The sequence below is a fragment of the Ruditapes philippinarum genome, unplaced genomic scaffold, assembly GCF_026571515.1.
Source record: "Ruditapes philippinarum isolate M1 unplaced genomic scaffold, ASM2657151v2 ctg17469_1_1_1_1, whole genome shotgun sequence".
Classification (NCBI taxonomy): domain Eukaryota; kingdom Metazoa; phylum Mollusca; class Bivalvia; order Venerida; family Veneridae; genus Ruditapes; species Ruditapes philippinarum.
Window position 1 is genome coordinate 4,282 of NW_026861698.1, and position 13,696 is coordinate 17,977.

The window sequence follows — 13,696 nt, forward strand, 5'->3', positions numbered from 1 at the left end:
AAAACATCGGCATACAAATGTTTTTTCATTATGTGTTGAACAAATATAGCCAATTTAAAGTCATGCATGTATATTGTGTAACAGTGTAAGTGTATCAATTACAAATGGACACACGTTCCTCACGTTCCTCACATGAGCAGAGGGCTCAGATATGACTTTTTGTGTTGTTAGAATGATGTATCCGTCATTGTCAAAAACTTATTTTAACACCTGGAGTCAAAAATGGAATAACATGGGAATCGTATTTGTTGCATTGACTTGTACTGGAAAGAGTTTTTTGCATCTCTTCAGAAACTGCAATACTCATGCTCTGATCTTAGATATTTGCACATAGTCCTGTGCAAAAAAATAATTTAAATAAGGCTTTAATTAATAAGGCTTTAGGATCAAACCTGGACGCGCCCTCGGGGTTAACATAGATTAATATTTGGAAATGTGTTTAAATCTGCTTCTGTCCCTAGTTGAGATATTTGACATGTAGCATTTGTGTAAAGTCTATATTTTACCTTATAAGTGGAGAAGAACTTATAAACACTCGGGACTTTTAGACTTGAGGATGTTTTGACTTACTTGCCATTCACACTTCTTTTTTAAATAGACTGAATAATTTGATACAATCATATTGCAACAATATTTGTAAATAATGACTTATTGTTTATTCCAATATCAAATCATAAAACATGTATTTGATTAAGCTTAAAATTGCCTTAGTTATTGTGAAATTAAAGGTCCATAATGCCCAAGAAATGCTTTTATTTCTCAAAAACAGTTGTTGACCTTTATAGTTTCAAAAAAAATTACACAATGACTTATTACTTTAACTATCCTTTGCTACTGTTTCCTTAAATTTGGCAGTTAGCACAGTAACAATTATTCAGTATTTTTGGAAATAAAATATTATTTTGTTATCATTTGTCTACTTTTATGACAAATAATTTCACATTCACTGCTATTTTTCAGGTGATAAAGATCTAACATGCTAAAAAAAATCATAAGGTAACCCTTTACCTAATATAGACATGTTTTTACAGCTTTTTGTCCCCCACCCCCTCCTATTTTTAAACCCTAAAAAGTGAAGCATTTTTATGCTCCCAATAGTCGCCACCTTGTCTGTCTGTCCGCACTCACAGGACAGTAATTATGTGGCTAGAGGGACAATAGGTAACTGTTCTTTCTCTTTGATGTCATTCATTCCGTAATGTTTTTATGTGGCTATTTTCTTTTGTGTGGCTAAAAAGAACAATAGAGAGAACAATAGAGTAGCCACATTACTACTCTCCTGTTAGAACTTCCCTCTGTCTGTCTGTTGTCTTGTCCGGGGCATAACTTGAAAACCCTTGGAGATAGTTTAGAACTAGTTTAAACTTCATACAGTGGTAGAGGGCATTGAGAGGGAGTGCAATGTCAAAGAAACATAACTCTATTTTGCCTGGTTATTGAATTATCTCCCCTTATAGAAAAATCCTGTCCGGGACATAACTCTAACACTATAAGAGATATCAACATGAAACTTTGTAGGTGAATATTTCTCAATGGGTAGATGTGCAGTGCACAAGAACCATAACTCTTTTTTGCCTTATTTTCGAGTTATTGCCCTTTGTTAATTTTAACACTTTGAACTTTGTCCGGAACATAACTCTAAAACTATAAGAGATATCAACATGAAACATTGTAGGTAGATAGATCTCATTGGGGGTAAAAGTGCAGTGCAAAAGAATCATTACTCTATTAAGCCTCATTTTTGAATTATCTCCCCTTTTAGAAAAATATTGTCGAGGACATAACTCTAAAACTATAAGAGATATCAACATGAAACTTTGAGGGTAGATATATCCCCATGGGTAGATGTGCAGTGCATAAGAATCATAACTCTGCCTTGCCTAATTTTGGAGTTATTGCCCTTTGTTTATTTTTACTTTTTGAACTTTGTCTTGGACATTACTCAAAAATTATAAGAGATATCAACATGAAACTTTGTTGGTGGATAGATCTCATTGAGTAAAAGTGCAGTACAAGATAAACATAACTCTGTTTTGCCCAATTTTTGAATTATCTCCCCTTTTAAAAAATCTTGTCCGGGAAATAACTCTAAAACTACAAGAGGTATCAACATGACACTTTGTAGGTAGATGGATCTCAATGGGTAGATGTGCAGTGCACATGACCTTGAACTCCGCTTTGCCAAATTTTGTAGTTATTGCCCTTTGTTCATTTTTACATTTTGAACTTTGTCTTGGACATAACTCGGAAACCATAAGAGGTATCAACAAGAAACTTTGTAGGTTGATAGATCGTATTGATTAGAAGTGCAGTGCAAAGAACAGTAACTCTGCCTTACCTAATTTTGGAATTATTGCACTTTGAACTTTTTCCAGGGACATAACTCTGAAACTACAAGAGGTGTACTTTCCTGTGTCCAAAACCTATTTGGGGAGCATCACCCGGCTCAAACGGGGCTCTTGTTCATAGTTTCATAGTAGTTTGAGCTTGTAACAGGAGGCTTTTCAATGAAAACTGCCATTTTTCACAATATGCTCAGCTCATGGAGGAAAAGGATCATTGTAAAAACATAAGAAGGGAAATATTTTTTGATGCAGCGACATAATGTGCCTTTAATGTTTCTGGCTTATTTTTTCTTGATAGTCAACGCTTTAGGTTTAAATCCTGCAATAAATGTTTATTTGTTTCATTAATTTGATGAAGGTATTTATTTTTTTTTTGGATGGCATGTGGTTCTAGTAGTTCTACTCACGTGTTAGCTCTTGCCTGCACAGAAGGGCAACAGATGTCTTCCTTCTACAGTAAATTTTGCGACTTGGTCATATTCTTTAAAGGGTATTATTGAAAACCCAACAATTACAATGATTAAAAAACTATGTTTTTCGGAGAATGAGGTATGTTATGTAGATTCTTTGTTTCCAGATTTTTATACTTCACAACAGCAGGTGTCAAGTGCTGTGTTATAGCTGTAAAAAGTTGCCCCGTACCTCACTTCAGTGTTGTTATATTTTTCTGGTCCTTCGGGATCATTGATGCCAGCACTACTAAGTGTTGAGAATTGATTACCGCTCAAGCCGGAGCTAGGGGGCTTGAGGGATGTTGCACGTATTCATTATCCCGTATGTACAGACTCAATCAAACCAAGTCTGCAATTTTCTTGTAATTTTGTTGTGATTAATGCTTCCTAGAGATCACTTTGTTTCCAGATTTTTTAATTTTGTAAATTTCAGAAGGTATAATTATAGCCTATGAGCAGAGGACATGAAATTTTGTACTTTTTCTACTAGCAACTTTATTAATATCTTACAACTGTACAACGCATAAAAGAAATCAAGAAATGTTTGTGTAATAGATATGTTATCTGTTGAGCGAGTGGACTCGCTATTATAATAATGATTTTAAGAAAAATTAACATATACTTGGCATAAGAAAATTCAAATACAGCAAATAAGATAGAATAATATGGTATGAATACAACTTTTATTAAGAAATTGTTTCATTGCAAAAAAAGAGCACATTTTTAACTTTCTATGTAGTAACTTTTTTGAAGAGAAATAATCTCTGTGTAACCATTTATTATATACATGTTTATCATCACACTGTATAATTATGTTTTCTGCTTTTTTTCTTTTTAGCTCACCTGTCACAAAGTGACAGGGTGAGCTTTTGTGATCGCTTTTCGTCCGGCGTCCATCCGGCGTCCGTCCGTAAACTTTTGCTTTAAATGACATCTCCTCATAAACCACTGAGCCAATTTCATCCAAACTTCACAGGAATGTTCCTTTGGTGGTCACCTTTAAAAATTGTTCAAAGAATTTAATTCCATGCAGAACTCTGGTTGCCATGGCAACCGAAAGAAAAATCTTTAAATATCTTCTTTTAAACAACCCAAAGAGCTAGAGCTTAGATATTTGGCATGAAACATCTTCTAGTGAGTGTCTACCAAGTTTGTTCAAATAAAAGCCCTGGGTCAAAATTGGCCCCGCCCCAGGGGGTCATTGATTTTCCCTATATGCATATAGTAAAAACTTAAAAATTCTTCTTTTAAAGAACCCAAAGAGCTAGAGCTAAGATATTTGGCATGAAACATCTTCTAGTGAGTGTCTACCAAGTTTGTTCAAATAAAAGCCCTGGGTTCAAAATTGGCCCCGCCCCGGGGGGATCATTGATTTTCCCTATATGCATATAGTAAAAACTTAAAAAATCTTCTTTTAAAGAACCATAAGAGCTAGAGCTTAGATATTAGGCATGAAACGTCTTCTAGTGAATATCTACCAAGTTTGTTCAAATAAAAGCCCTGGGGTCAAAATTGACCCCGCCCCAGGGGGTCATAGATTTTCCCTATATGCATATAGTAAAAACTTAAAAAATCTTCTTTTAAAGAACCCAAAGAGCTAGAGCTAAGATATTTAGCATGAAACATCTTCTAATGAGTGTCTACCAAGTTTGTTCAAAAAAAAGCCCTGGGGTCAAAATTGGCCCCGCCCAGGGGGTCATTGATTTTTCCCTATATGCATATAGTAAAAACTTAAAAAAATCTTCTTTTAAAGAACTCAAAGAGCTAGAGCTAAGATATTTAGCATGAAACATGTTCTAATGGGTGTCTACCAAGTATGTTCAAATAAAAGCCCTGGGGTCAAAACTGGCCCCACCCGGGGGGGTCATTGATTTTCTTTATATGTGTATAGCAAAAACTTTAAAATCTTCTTTGAAAAAAACCAAATAGCTAGAGTTTAGATATTAAGCATGAAACATCTTTAAGTAAATATCTACAAAGTTTGTTCAAATAAAAGCCCGGGGGTCAAAACTGGCACTGCCCCAGGGGTGTCATTGTTTTTAACTATATGTGTATAGTAAAAACTTTAAAAAATCTTCTTTTAAAAACCCAATGAGCTAGAACGTTAGATGTTTAGCATGAAACATCTTCTTATGGGTGTCTACCAAGTCTGTTCAAATAAACAAATAAAAGCCCTTGGGTAAAATTGGCCCGGGGGGGGGGGGGGGGGGGGGCTATATACAGGTGGAGCGACCTTAGGGCCATCATGGCCCTCTGTGTGTTTTTTTTGTTACACTTTATTCTTTCATTAAAGTTGTTACCATAAGCATGATTATATGTTTGTTTGTTTTCATTTACATAACTGATCAGATATCATACACCTCAATATTGTCTTCATTTACTCTGCTTATACACATCTTTAGACATTTGTTGATTACAGCAAACTGACAGAATTCTTGATTTTCCACTGTCAGCTTTTATGACCTCCCCTATCAGCTGTCCATCAAATGTAAACTGTAAAACATTATTGGATTTATATCCAGATATCAGCACACTACCTGCTTCAGTGAGATGACAATATGTAACCAACCGTAATTGTTGACCATCAAATTTTGTAACAATCTGACCATTGTTGTCTAGTACTATCAGTCCTTTATAACCATCAGCCACATAAATCCTTGTAGCATCCTTACTGACAGCTAGACTGTATATGGTACAGAACAGTTTCTGTCCTGACTGGTCAGAACTAAACTGTTTAAGTTTCCTGCCAGACATTGTGTAGATATAGACTGATGTGAGATCAGAAATATATAAATCATTGTTTGCATATGCAAGACCAAAACAGTCAAAATCAGTTTCAATCTTTTTTGTTCTTTTCATTTGTCTGTCTACAGAAATAAAATGAACTTCCTGTTTGGAGTATAATGTTACTGCTACTTGTGTTTCATTTATTTTACATATTTGATGTGGCAGACCAGGTAGATTGTAGCAACCTGTGATGGTAAAATTGTGACTATCTAACCGTTTAAGCATGAAGTTGTTGAAATCAGCTAGGATTATTTTACCATCTTCCATATAGCAGGCACTTGTGATATAACAATTCTTTTCATCCAACTTGACGTTGACACAGTATGATTGTTCCCCTGTAATCTGAAGCAACTTGTCAGCAGTTTTTGTAGTTTTCTCTGTTAGCAAGCCAATTGTTTTGTTTTGTTTCACCTGTTGAAGGATTTTCTTGTCAGGTTGAAACTCTATGTCACTTACTGTTATCTTCATTTTGGTATCTTCTATCAATTTGTTGGCAACATTTTCAGCATTTTCCCCCATCTTCACATGAACAAACAATTCAGCTTGATTTGGGTTTGGAGATGTTAATTTATCATTAGCTGATGTAACCATTGCTTTGTGTTCTTGAAGCTGTTTGAGACCTTCTTCAATCTTGTCTTCAAGAAGTTTGAATTTATTTTCTATCTCATCTATAGAACATTTCTCCAGCCTGTCAAGTTGGTCATTAATTTCTTGTCGGAATTTTCTGATATCATCCAGTAACTCAGCCTTTCTTTTCAGAAGACTTTGTTTATCCTGTTGAAATTTGTTAGCTTGTACAGCAAGGGTCTTAGCTGATGCCTTCAGCTTTGTTTGAATTTCTCTTGAAGCCACTTGGTAAGATTTGTTTTGGATGAATTCTGGTATGTAGAATATATCTTTACATGATCTGGGAAAAAAAGGGTTTAAGTCTGTTTATGAAACAAATCAGTTTGTAAAAGCCTCTGAAAGTAGAAGAAGTGGTTATATACTAAACAACATGTTTTAAAAATTAATAATTTATCTTATTTACTTGTTAAGTTTTATTGTAAACATGTTTTAAAAAATCCGGAAACAAAGTGATCCCTTGGAAGCATTAAAGCTGCACGCCTCCAGATGAGCAAAAATATTTCGATAAAATCAAACCTGAGAATAAGGTAATTAGATTTTCGGAAGAGTATAAAGATTCAAAATTCTAGTATTAATTTACACGTAATTTGCGATTAATTACCAATTTTTCAGTATTTATAACTATATTTCTACTGTGTTACTAACGCAGTAAGGGCTATTTTTGCATATTTTGACCTCGTTATGGTAGTTCACATGGGTTGTAAGTGCCATTGATAACGTCTAAATTGCATTATTTTGGTAACTTCACAATATTGTACTGTTAGATACTTATTTTTCAATTTTTTATGAAAATTAGCATGAATCTGGAGGCGTGCAGCTTTAATCACAACAAAATTACATGAAAATTGCATACTGTAAGTTTGCAGTAGCTAGAATGAATATGTAATTATAACAGCCTTTAATTGACTAAAAGATTGAGATATTAGTCTAACTAACCGGTATATCTAAAAGAATGACTTTCTTCAATTACCTGGCAGAATGATAAACAATCCAATAGCATTCCAGGGATTTTCTTCTCAAAATTTAAAAATTGACAAACCATCAGTTCTTGGTCAATGATCAGTTGACGGAAAGAATCCACTAAGCAGGCAGACTCAAAGTATTTACAATGTAGGACTGCTTATAGAAAACAGATTAAATAAAATGATCATTATGCTAAAAGTTACCTGTGATCAATTGTCATACATGTAGTACAGCCAACATTATCATGATTCTGACAGTACATATCAATGTGTTTATGACTGTGTCTGTCACATCTTTCTGCTGGTGCCCTCGGTAGACCTTTGCTGGTTCCTGACTTAACCTGAGATTTATCCAACACCTTGTGACCAGCTAATACAGGCACTTGACTGTGAATCTTTCCACAATTTATGCAGAAATAATCATGGCAGTCTACACAGAATTTTTCACCTTCAGTGTTTTTACCTTTATTTTTTTTACACATTGAGCATAATACATCAAATATTTCATCAGAAAGAATATCCATATTTATTTTTCCACCGGTAGCCATTTTGTTGAAAATCTTGTTGAAACCGGTTTATTCAGTTGATCTATACAGCGTCTAAATATAGATATAGCTTGTCCTTATATTTTATTGCAGTAATAACATCGTCATTTTGAAAAAAAAAATTGTAATAAAATTCTTATTCCAATCTTTACATTTCCATTGTCTCAAATACTGCTTTCTCAACAAAATTAATTAAACCTTTCCTATCTAACACACTGCCTCAAAATTTGAACTTTTGTAGAGATAATGTTACTGTCATGAATGTTGTAACCAAAACATATCGTATCTCTCACCACTTTAAAATATTAATTTTAAATTATTGATCCGTTGTGCTTATTCAACGAATAATTGTCAAACTTTATAAAAATGTACGTCTCAAACATTTGCTAATTATTGTGAAATATTTGGACCAGGAAGTGATTAAAAATGTAAATGATTGTATTGTCATATGAACAGAATTTTGAAATTTTATGCCCTAATTTCTTTATTTGCCTCAAATGAAACAGAATACCAGAAAAATATTGATCTGTTTTATTTATTTTTTTTTTAGCTCACCTGAGCTCACTTAAGGATCATTTAATGTCCATCTAGGTAATTGCTCTGATGAGTTGGAACTCATCTCAGATGAAAAACTAGGTCACAGGAGATAAAAATAGAAAAATCTTATTAACACTCTAGTGGCTGCTGTTTTCATCCAAATATCCTGGAAATTTGTCTGAAAGTTTGTTTTGATGATTTCTAGGTCAAGTTTAAATATGGGTCACCTTGGTTCAAAAACTAGGTCACACCACTCTAATATGGAAAAACCTTGTTAACACTCTAGTAGTCACATTTTTGACTCAATCATCATCAAACTTGGTCAGGATGCTTGTCTAGGTAATTGCTCTTTCTGCTTGCATGACTTTGAACATGGGTCATCTCAGATGAAAAACTAGGTCACAAGAGCTAAAAATAGAAAAATCTTGTTATCACTCTAGTGGCTACTGTTTTGATCTAAATATCCTAGAAATTGGTCTGAAAGTTTCTTTTGATGATTTCTAGGTCAAGTTTGAATATGGGTCACCTGAGGTCAAAAACTAGGTCACCGCCCGAATATGGAAAAACCTTGTTAACACTCAATGATATAACCTTGTGTTTTTTAAAGCTGTTTTTCAAAAACTTGGATATAAATCTTCTCCAATGATAGTTTTATCATATCAGTGTCCCCACATTGTTTTATACAATTCAATATAATGAGAAGTTTTATTGGTTTGATTGTGTATGTTTATAAAACGAAGGCCATCTAAGGTCTACATTTACCAGTAAAACTGGAAAGTAGCCATAAATAACCGTGTCTGCATGACGTAAATCCCAACCAGAAAAATAAAAAGAAAAACATCACAGATTATACCATTATTTGATTATTAACCACTGTATTTTCATCCACAGGTTTTTCACTGGTGGTATTTCTAACCAGTTGTACGGTTACTATCAGGAGGGTAAATTTAAGGAAGATGTAATTCTGGTCCGGATTTATGGTCAAGGAACAGAGCTTATGATAGACAGAGATGTTGAAAAACAAAATATACAGGTAAACTATGGTGCTTTCTAAATAAAGGATACTTTCGGAAACCTTCGGTTGTCCTTATATGTAAAAAGATTTGTTATTTAACATTTAACATTGCCTTTAGCACCTGCCACAAACAGGTTATCATAAGATAGGAGTCTTATTGTATCATTATTTTGGTATGACCTATAGCCTAACTTATAAAGTTTAACCAACATATATTTTTCTAGCTTCTAAGTGCAGCAGGAAGAAGCCCACCTCTTTATGCATCATTTGACAATGGCATAGCATATGGTTTTGTACAGGGTTGTACCCTTGATGAGAAGACTATACGTGATGAAAAGATCAGGAAGTAAGCCTTATATATCTAAACTAATTCATAATTGTTCTTTTATACTTGGATTTTATGTTTAAATATAGTTTGACATCAATAAGAAAGACAAGCTTATTTCAGAAAAAACATTTTATATCTTAATTAACATACAAGAAATGAATTGAACATAATACATACAATGTTCTATGGCTCTCAGCCTTGGTTCCTGTCTGTCAATTTTTTATGTGCTTCTGTTCGGGATATTGACATGATATTATCAAAAACACGAACGAGTATGAAATAGCGCGTATGTTATGAATAACCAAAAATATCAACACCCGAATCCAAGGCTATATGGCTCTATTAATAAAAGGCCTGTCAACAGATATTAATAAACGTAATCTGCTAAAAGCAAAAGTGATCAGTTTTTGCCACCAGTATAGAGCCAGGTCAGTCTGTCAATCTGTTCAGTCTGACCAGGTTCTATACTGCTGGCTGATCCACCTTGATATCCCCAAAATTGATAATGGAATTTTCTGAAAATGGTAGCTGGACAAGTCCATTTCAGCATGATGCCCAAATTTTGTGTTTTTTGGATTTATTTTAATGTAAATGCATTATTTATTGATTTATTAGCTGGACTATTTGAAGAATAGGGAGAGATATTGCAACTGACCAAAAGGCTTCACTATCACATTATTTAAGTTTGTTTTTTTGTTACAAGTCAGTACCTTAAAATTACTGAAGAGGGGGAATAGGTTGAAACTTTACACACTTATTTAAGGAGCATATAGAGGTCACTATCCAAAGGCCATAACTCAATAAACATGGATTTTTGACAAATTATGGACCCCTTTATAAACTTTAAGGGACCAAATTCCTTTAATTTTTAGGAAAGGGTAAACAGCATTTTAGCAAAACTGAAGAAAAAGCTTAAAAAATGAAAATTTCGAGTTTGAGTGATAAATGTAATGATTTTAAAGAATTTTTTTGGATCGGGGATGCAGCTCTTAAAACAGTCCTTCCTAAAGAAGGTATAACAGCCCTGAATTATAACTACTTTATACCAGGTTGATAGCTGAGGAGATGATAAAGGTCCATGCAATTATACCAGAGGGTAGACAGGTGGTGTCAGCACTGTGGGACACACTCTATAGATTTCTGGATTTGTCCCCTGAAGGATTTGAAAACCCTGAGAGAAATAAACAGTAAGTTTTGTGTATTTTAGAGAAAGTTCTATACTGTTCAACAGATTTTTATGATCATTTGCATTAAGTAGGCTTATTTCATCTGAAATATCTGCTTTTATTAAGCTAGGTGATACTTTAACTGTTTCTACCCATGCAACCAAGGCAGATTATGATCATCTGGAATGTCTGTACTGTCCTAATATGGTCTGCAGTGGTTCTATTTAGTCAATACTTATTTTGAAATTTTCCCTGAATTGAGTAATAGTTTTGTCCAAATGGAAAGATGGACAAGTCCATTTAAGATATTTAGAATGTTGCAGATTAACTCATTTTTTTTTTATTTTTTTTTTGAGTTTTGGAATTTGTGTCATCTTTTCTAAACGGGCTTGTTTCTTTTGACACAAAATGCACATCTGTCTGCTGTATAATAAACAGCCCTATCAGTTCCTTCAATTATCAACTTGTTGACCAATCAATAGCTAGCAGTAATATTGGCATGCAGTGCCACGAGTGTTGACCAATTAAAAGCTAATGCTAATTGCTAAAAGTTGCCAGTATAGAGTTGGGTCGGCCTGTCTGCTGACACAAATCTTACTAGACTGCTATAATTTAAATATTTTTATACTCAAATTTCCGAAACCTGCTGAATTTGTGTAATGGCCCAGCTTTACTTTTTATAATTCGGTTCAACTTTTTTATTCAACAGGTATCTTGCAAAGATTAAGCCAAAAGACGTGTTAAGAAAAGAGTTAGATGATCTTCGTGTACATCTAGAGGCGCTTAACTCCCCTGTTGTGTTCTGCCATAATGATCTTTTGCTCAAAAATATCATTTACAATGAAGAAAAAGGTAAGTGAACTTAGGGCATTCGTCTTTATCAAAGGCTTGCTATATTTTTTTTCTGCGATATGTTGTTCTGTTTTACCATGATAAAATGGTTTGCTCAGAAAATCAACTCTTAGATTTTACTTTACCTGTATATATTTGCAATGTTTCATATATCTCAAATGCGTGTGTAGTATAAAGTATTATATAGTGGTTATATTATATTAAAAACAAGCATCATCATGTGATCAATATGTTAATTAAGCAAACAACTTGTATTTATAAATTTGTTATATTTTTAAAATGGGTATGAAAAAAAAAAGAAATATAATGGAGCCCCTGTGGGCGTAGTGGTTTTAAAGGGCTTGATTGCAAACCCCCCCCCCTTTCAGGGGCTCACAGCGGGGGGTTAAAATTTCCCTAAGTGATTTCAATCCCTTTTATATGAAAAAACTAAACAAGTTGTCTTACGGGAAAGTCAGTGGTCTTAAATCAGAAGTTATTTTGGGGCCTTTAAAAAAATGGGGAAATAAGGGGGACCCCAAAAGGTTTTCAAACCGCTAGTAAAGCCTGAAAGATCCCTAATTTTAAAGATTACAGGGTTTTATTTTAAATAAAACTCTAGCAAAAAGTCTGTATAAAATTAGGGGAAATTTTTATGCAAATGACAAAGCCCTTTAAAATTCTATAGAAAATAAAAAATGCAAAACAAGGAATTTAAAAATAAGGGTTTGAGTGTAATAATGTCATTTTGTAAGGAATTATGTATGAATAGTGAAATATTAAAATAATGATTAAAAAACAAAAAAGGACTGTTTGAGAAAAAGTTTTTTTATGTAGTATGACAATTTTTGAGGAACTTTTTTTTATAATAGTTAGTTTTTGGGGTTTTTTTTGGCATGTGCCAATTTGGGGGGGAAATTTTTTAATTTAAAAATGCTTTTTCCCCTGAACTTGAGAAACATTGACATTTAGTTATTTTTTGGGGCAAAGGGTTTTTTTTATATATTGAAAATTTAAAATGGGTTTTTTTAATAAAAGTTTAAATAACTATAGCATTGATGATTAATCTTAAAGTTTTTTATATAAAACTAGTAAAATTTAAAAAGCCTATAAATTTTAGAAATTTTTCCCTTAGGGAAAAAAATGTATTTTTCTTTAAATTTTGCTTATTGTTTTAAGGTTTTTCGGTTTTAATGAATTTTTTGGGGAATTATGGCCCCTTTTAAAAAGGGGGGTTTTTTTCTGGGTGTGTTTTCCAAAATAAAAAAAGCTTTTTCCGGACTAAATTCAAAAACTAATGGGGGCAAATTTATCCAAAATTTTCAGGGGAAAGAATTTAGTACCTTTAGGGGTTTTTGCCAAAATTTTTTTAAACAAATTTTCCCCCGGGTTCAATGATTTTTTTTCAGGTTTTTGGCCCCTTTAATAAAATTTTTATTTTTTTAAAAGTTTTTTCCGGATACTTTTCTTATACCACTAAAATTTTCAATTTTTAATGAAAATTTTAACAGGGGTTGAAAACTGTAGCTTTAAAGGGCCCCCGGCAAATTGCACGGGTTTGCCCGGTTTAATGAATTTTTTTTGGGGAGTAAAAGGCCCTTTTTTATAAAAAGGTGGGTTTTTGCCAAAAATACCCAAAAGCCCCTTTCCCGGAGGGACCTTCCCCAATAAACTACCCAATTTCAAATTTTATTCCCAAACTTTACAGGAATGAAACAGTTTCAAGTTTTGGGTTTTGCATATGTCGCAAATTTTTAAAGGGTTTTAATTTTAAATTTTTAAAGGCCCCCGGGGAAAAAATTTTGGGGAGCCAAAATTTGTGGGCCTTGTCCGTTCCCGTCCCTTTTTCCGTCTGTTCCCCTCCCTTGTCTTTTTCCCCAGCAAAAAATTTTAAAAACCCTGGAGATTTTTTTGTTGAAACTTCATACACTGGTAGAGGGCATTTGAGGGGGAGTGGTGTCAAAGAACCTAAATCTTTTTTGCCCCCCCCCGGTTTTTTTTAAATTATCTTCCCCTTATAGGAAAAAACTTTTTCCCGGGGCATTCCCAAAACTATAAGGGATATCAACATGAAAACTTTGGGAAAAGGTGAATAGAAACT

At 33.5% G+C, this 13,696-nt stretch overlaps 2 protein-coding genes across 2 annotated transcripts; one reads left to right on the forward strand and one right to left on the reverse strand.

Annotated features, from left to right (window-relative positions):
• Positions 1-5,084: 5,084 nt before the first annotated feature.
• LOC132716550 (uncharacterized) lies at positions 5,085-8,211 on the reverse strand. Its single transcript, XM_060699848.1, has 2 exons — positions 7,378-8,211; positions 5,085-6,491 (listed from the first exon to the last, which is right to left on the reverse strand). The coding sequence occupies exons 1-2, from the start codon at positions 7,719-7,721 to the stop codon at positions 5,171-5,173; spliced, it is 1,665 nt and encodes a 554-aa protein (XP_060555831.1). The 5' UTR covers positions 7,722-8,211; the 3' UTR covers positions 5,085-5,170.
• Positions 8,212-8,950: 739 nt separating this feature from the next.
• On the forward strand, positions 8,951-11,637 carry LOC132716549 (ethanolamine kinase 1-like). The gene is made up of 5 exons (XM_060699847.1): positions 8,951-8,966; positions 9,089-9,288; positions 9,495-9,616; positions 10,648-10,785; positions 11,474-11,637. The coding sequence occupies exons 1-5, from the start codon at positions 8,951-8,953 to the stop codon at positions 11,622-11,624; spliced, it is 627 nt and encodes a 208-aa protein (XP_060555830.1). The 3' UTR covers positions 11,625-11,637.
• Positions 11,638-13,696: the final 2,059 nt, after the last annotated feature.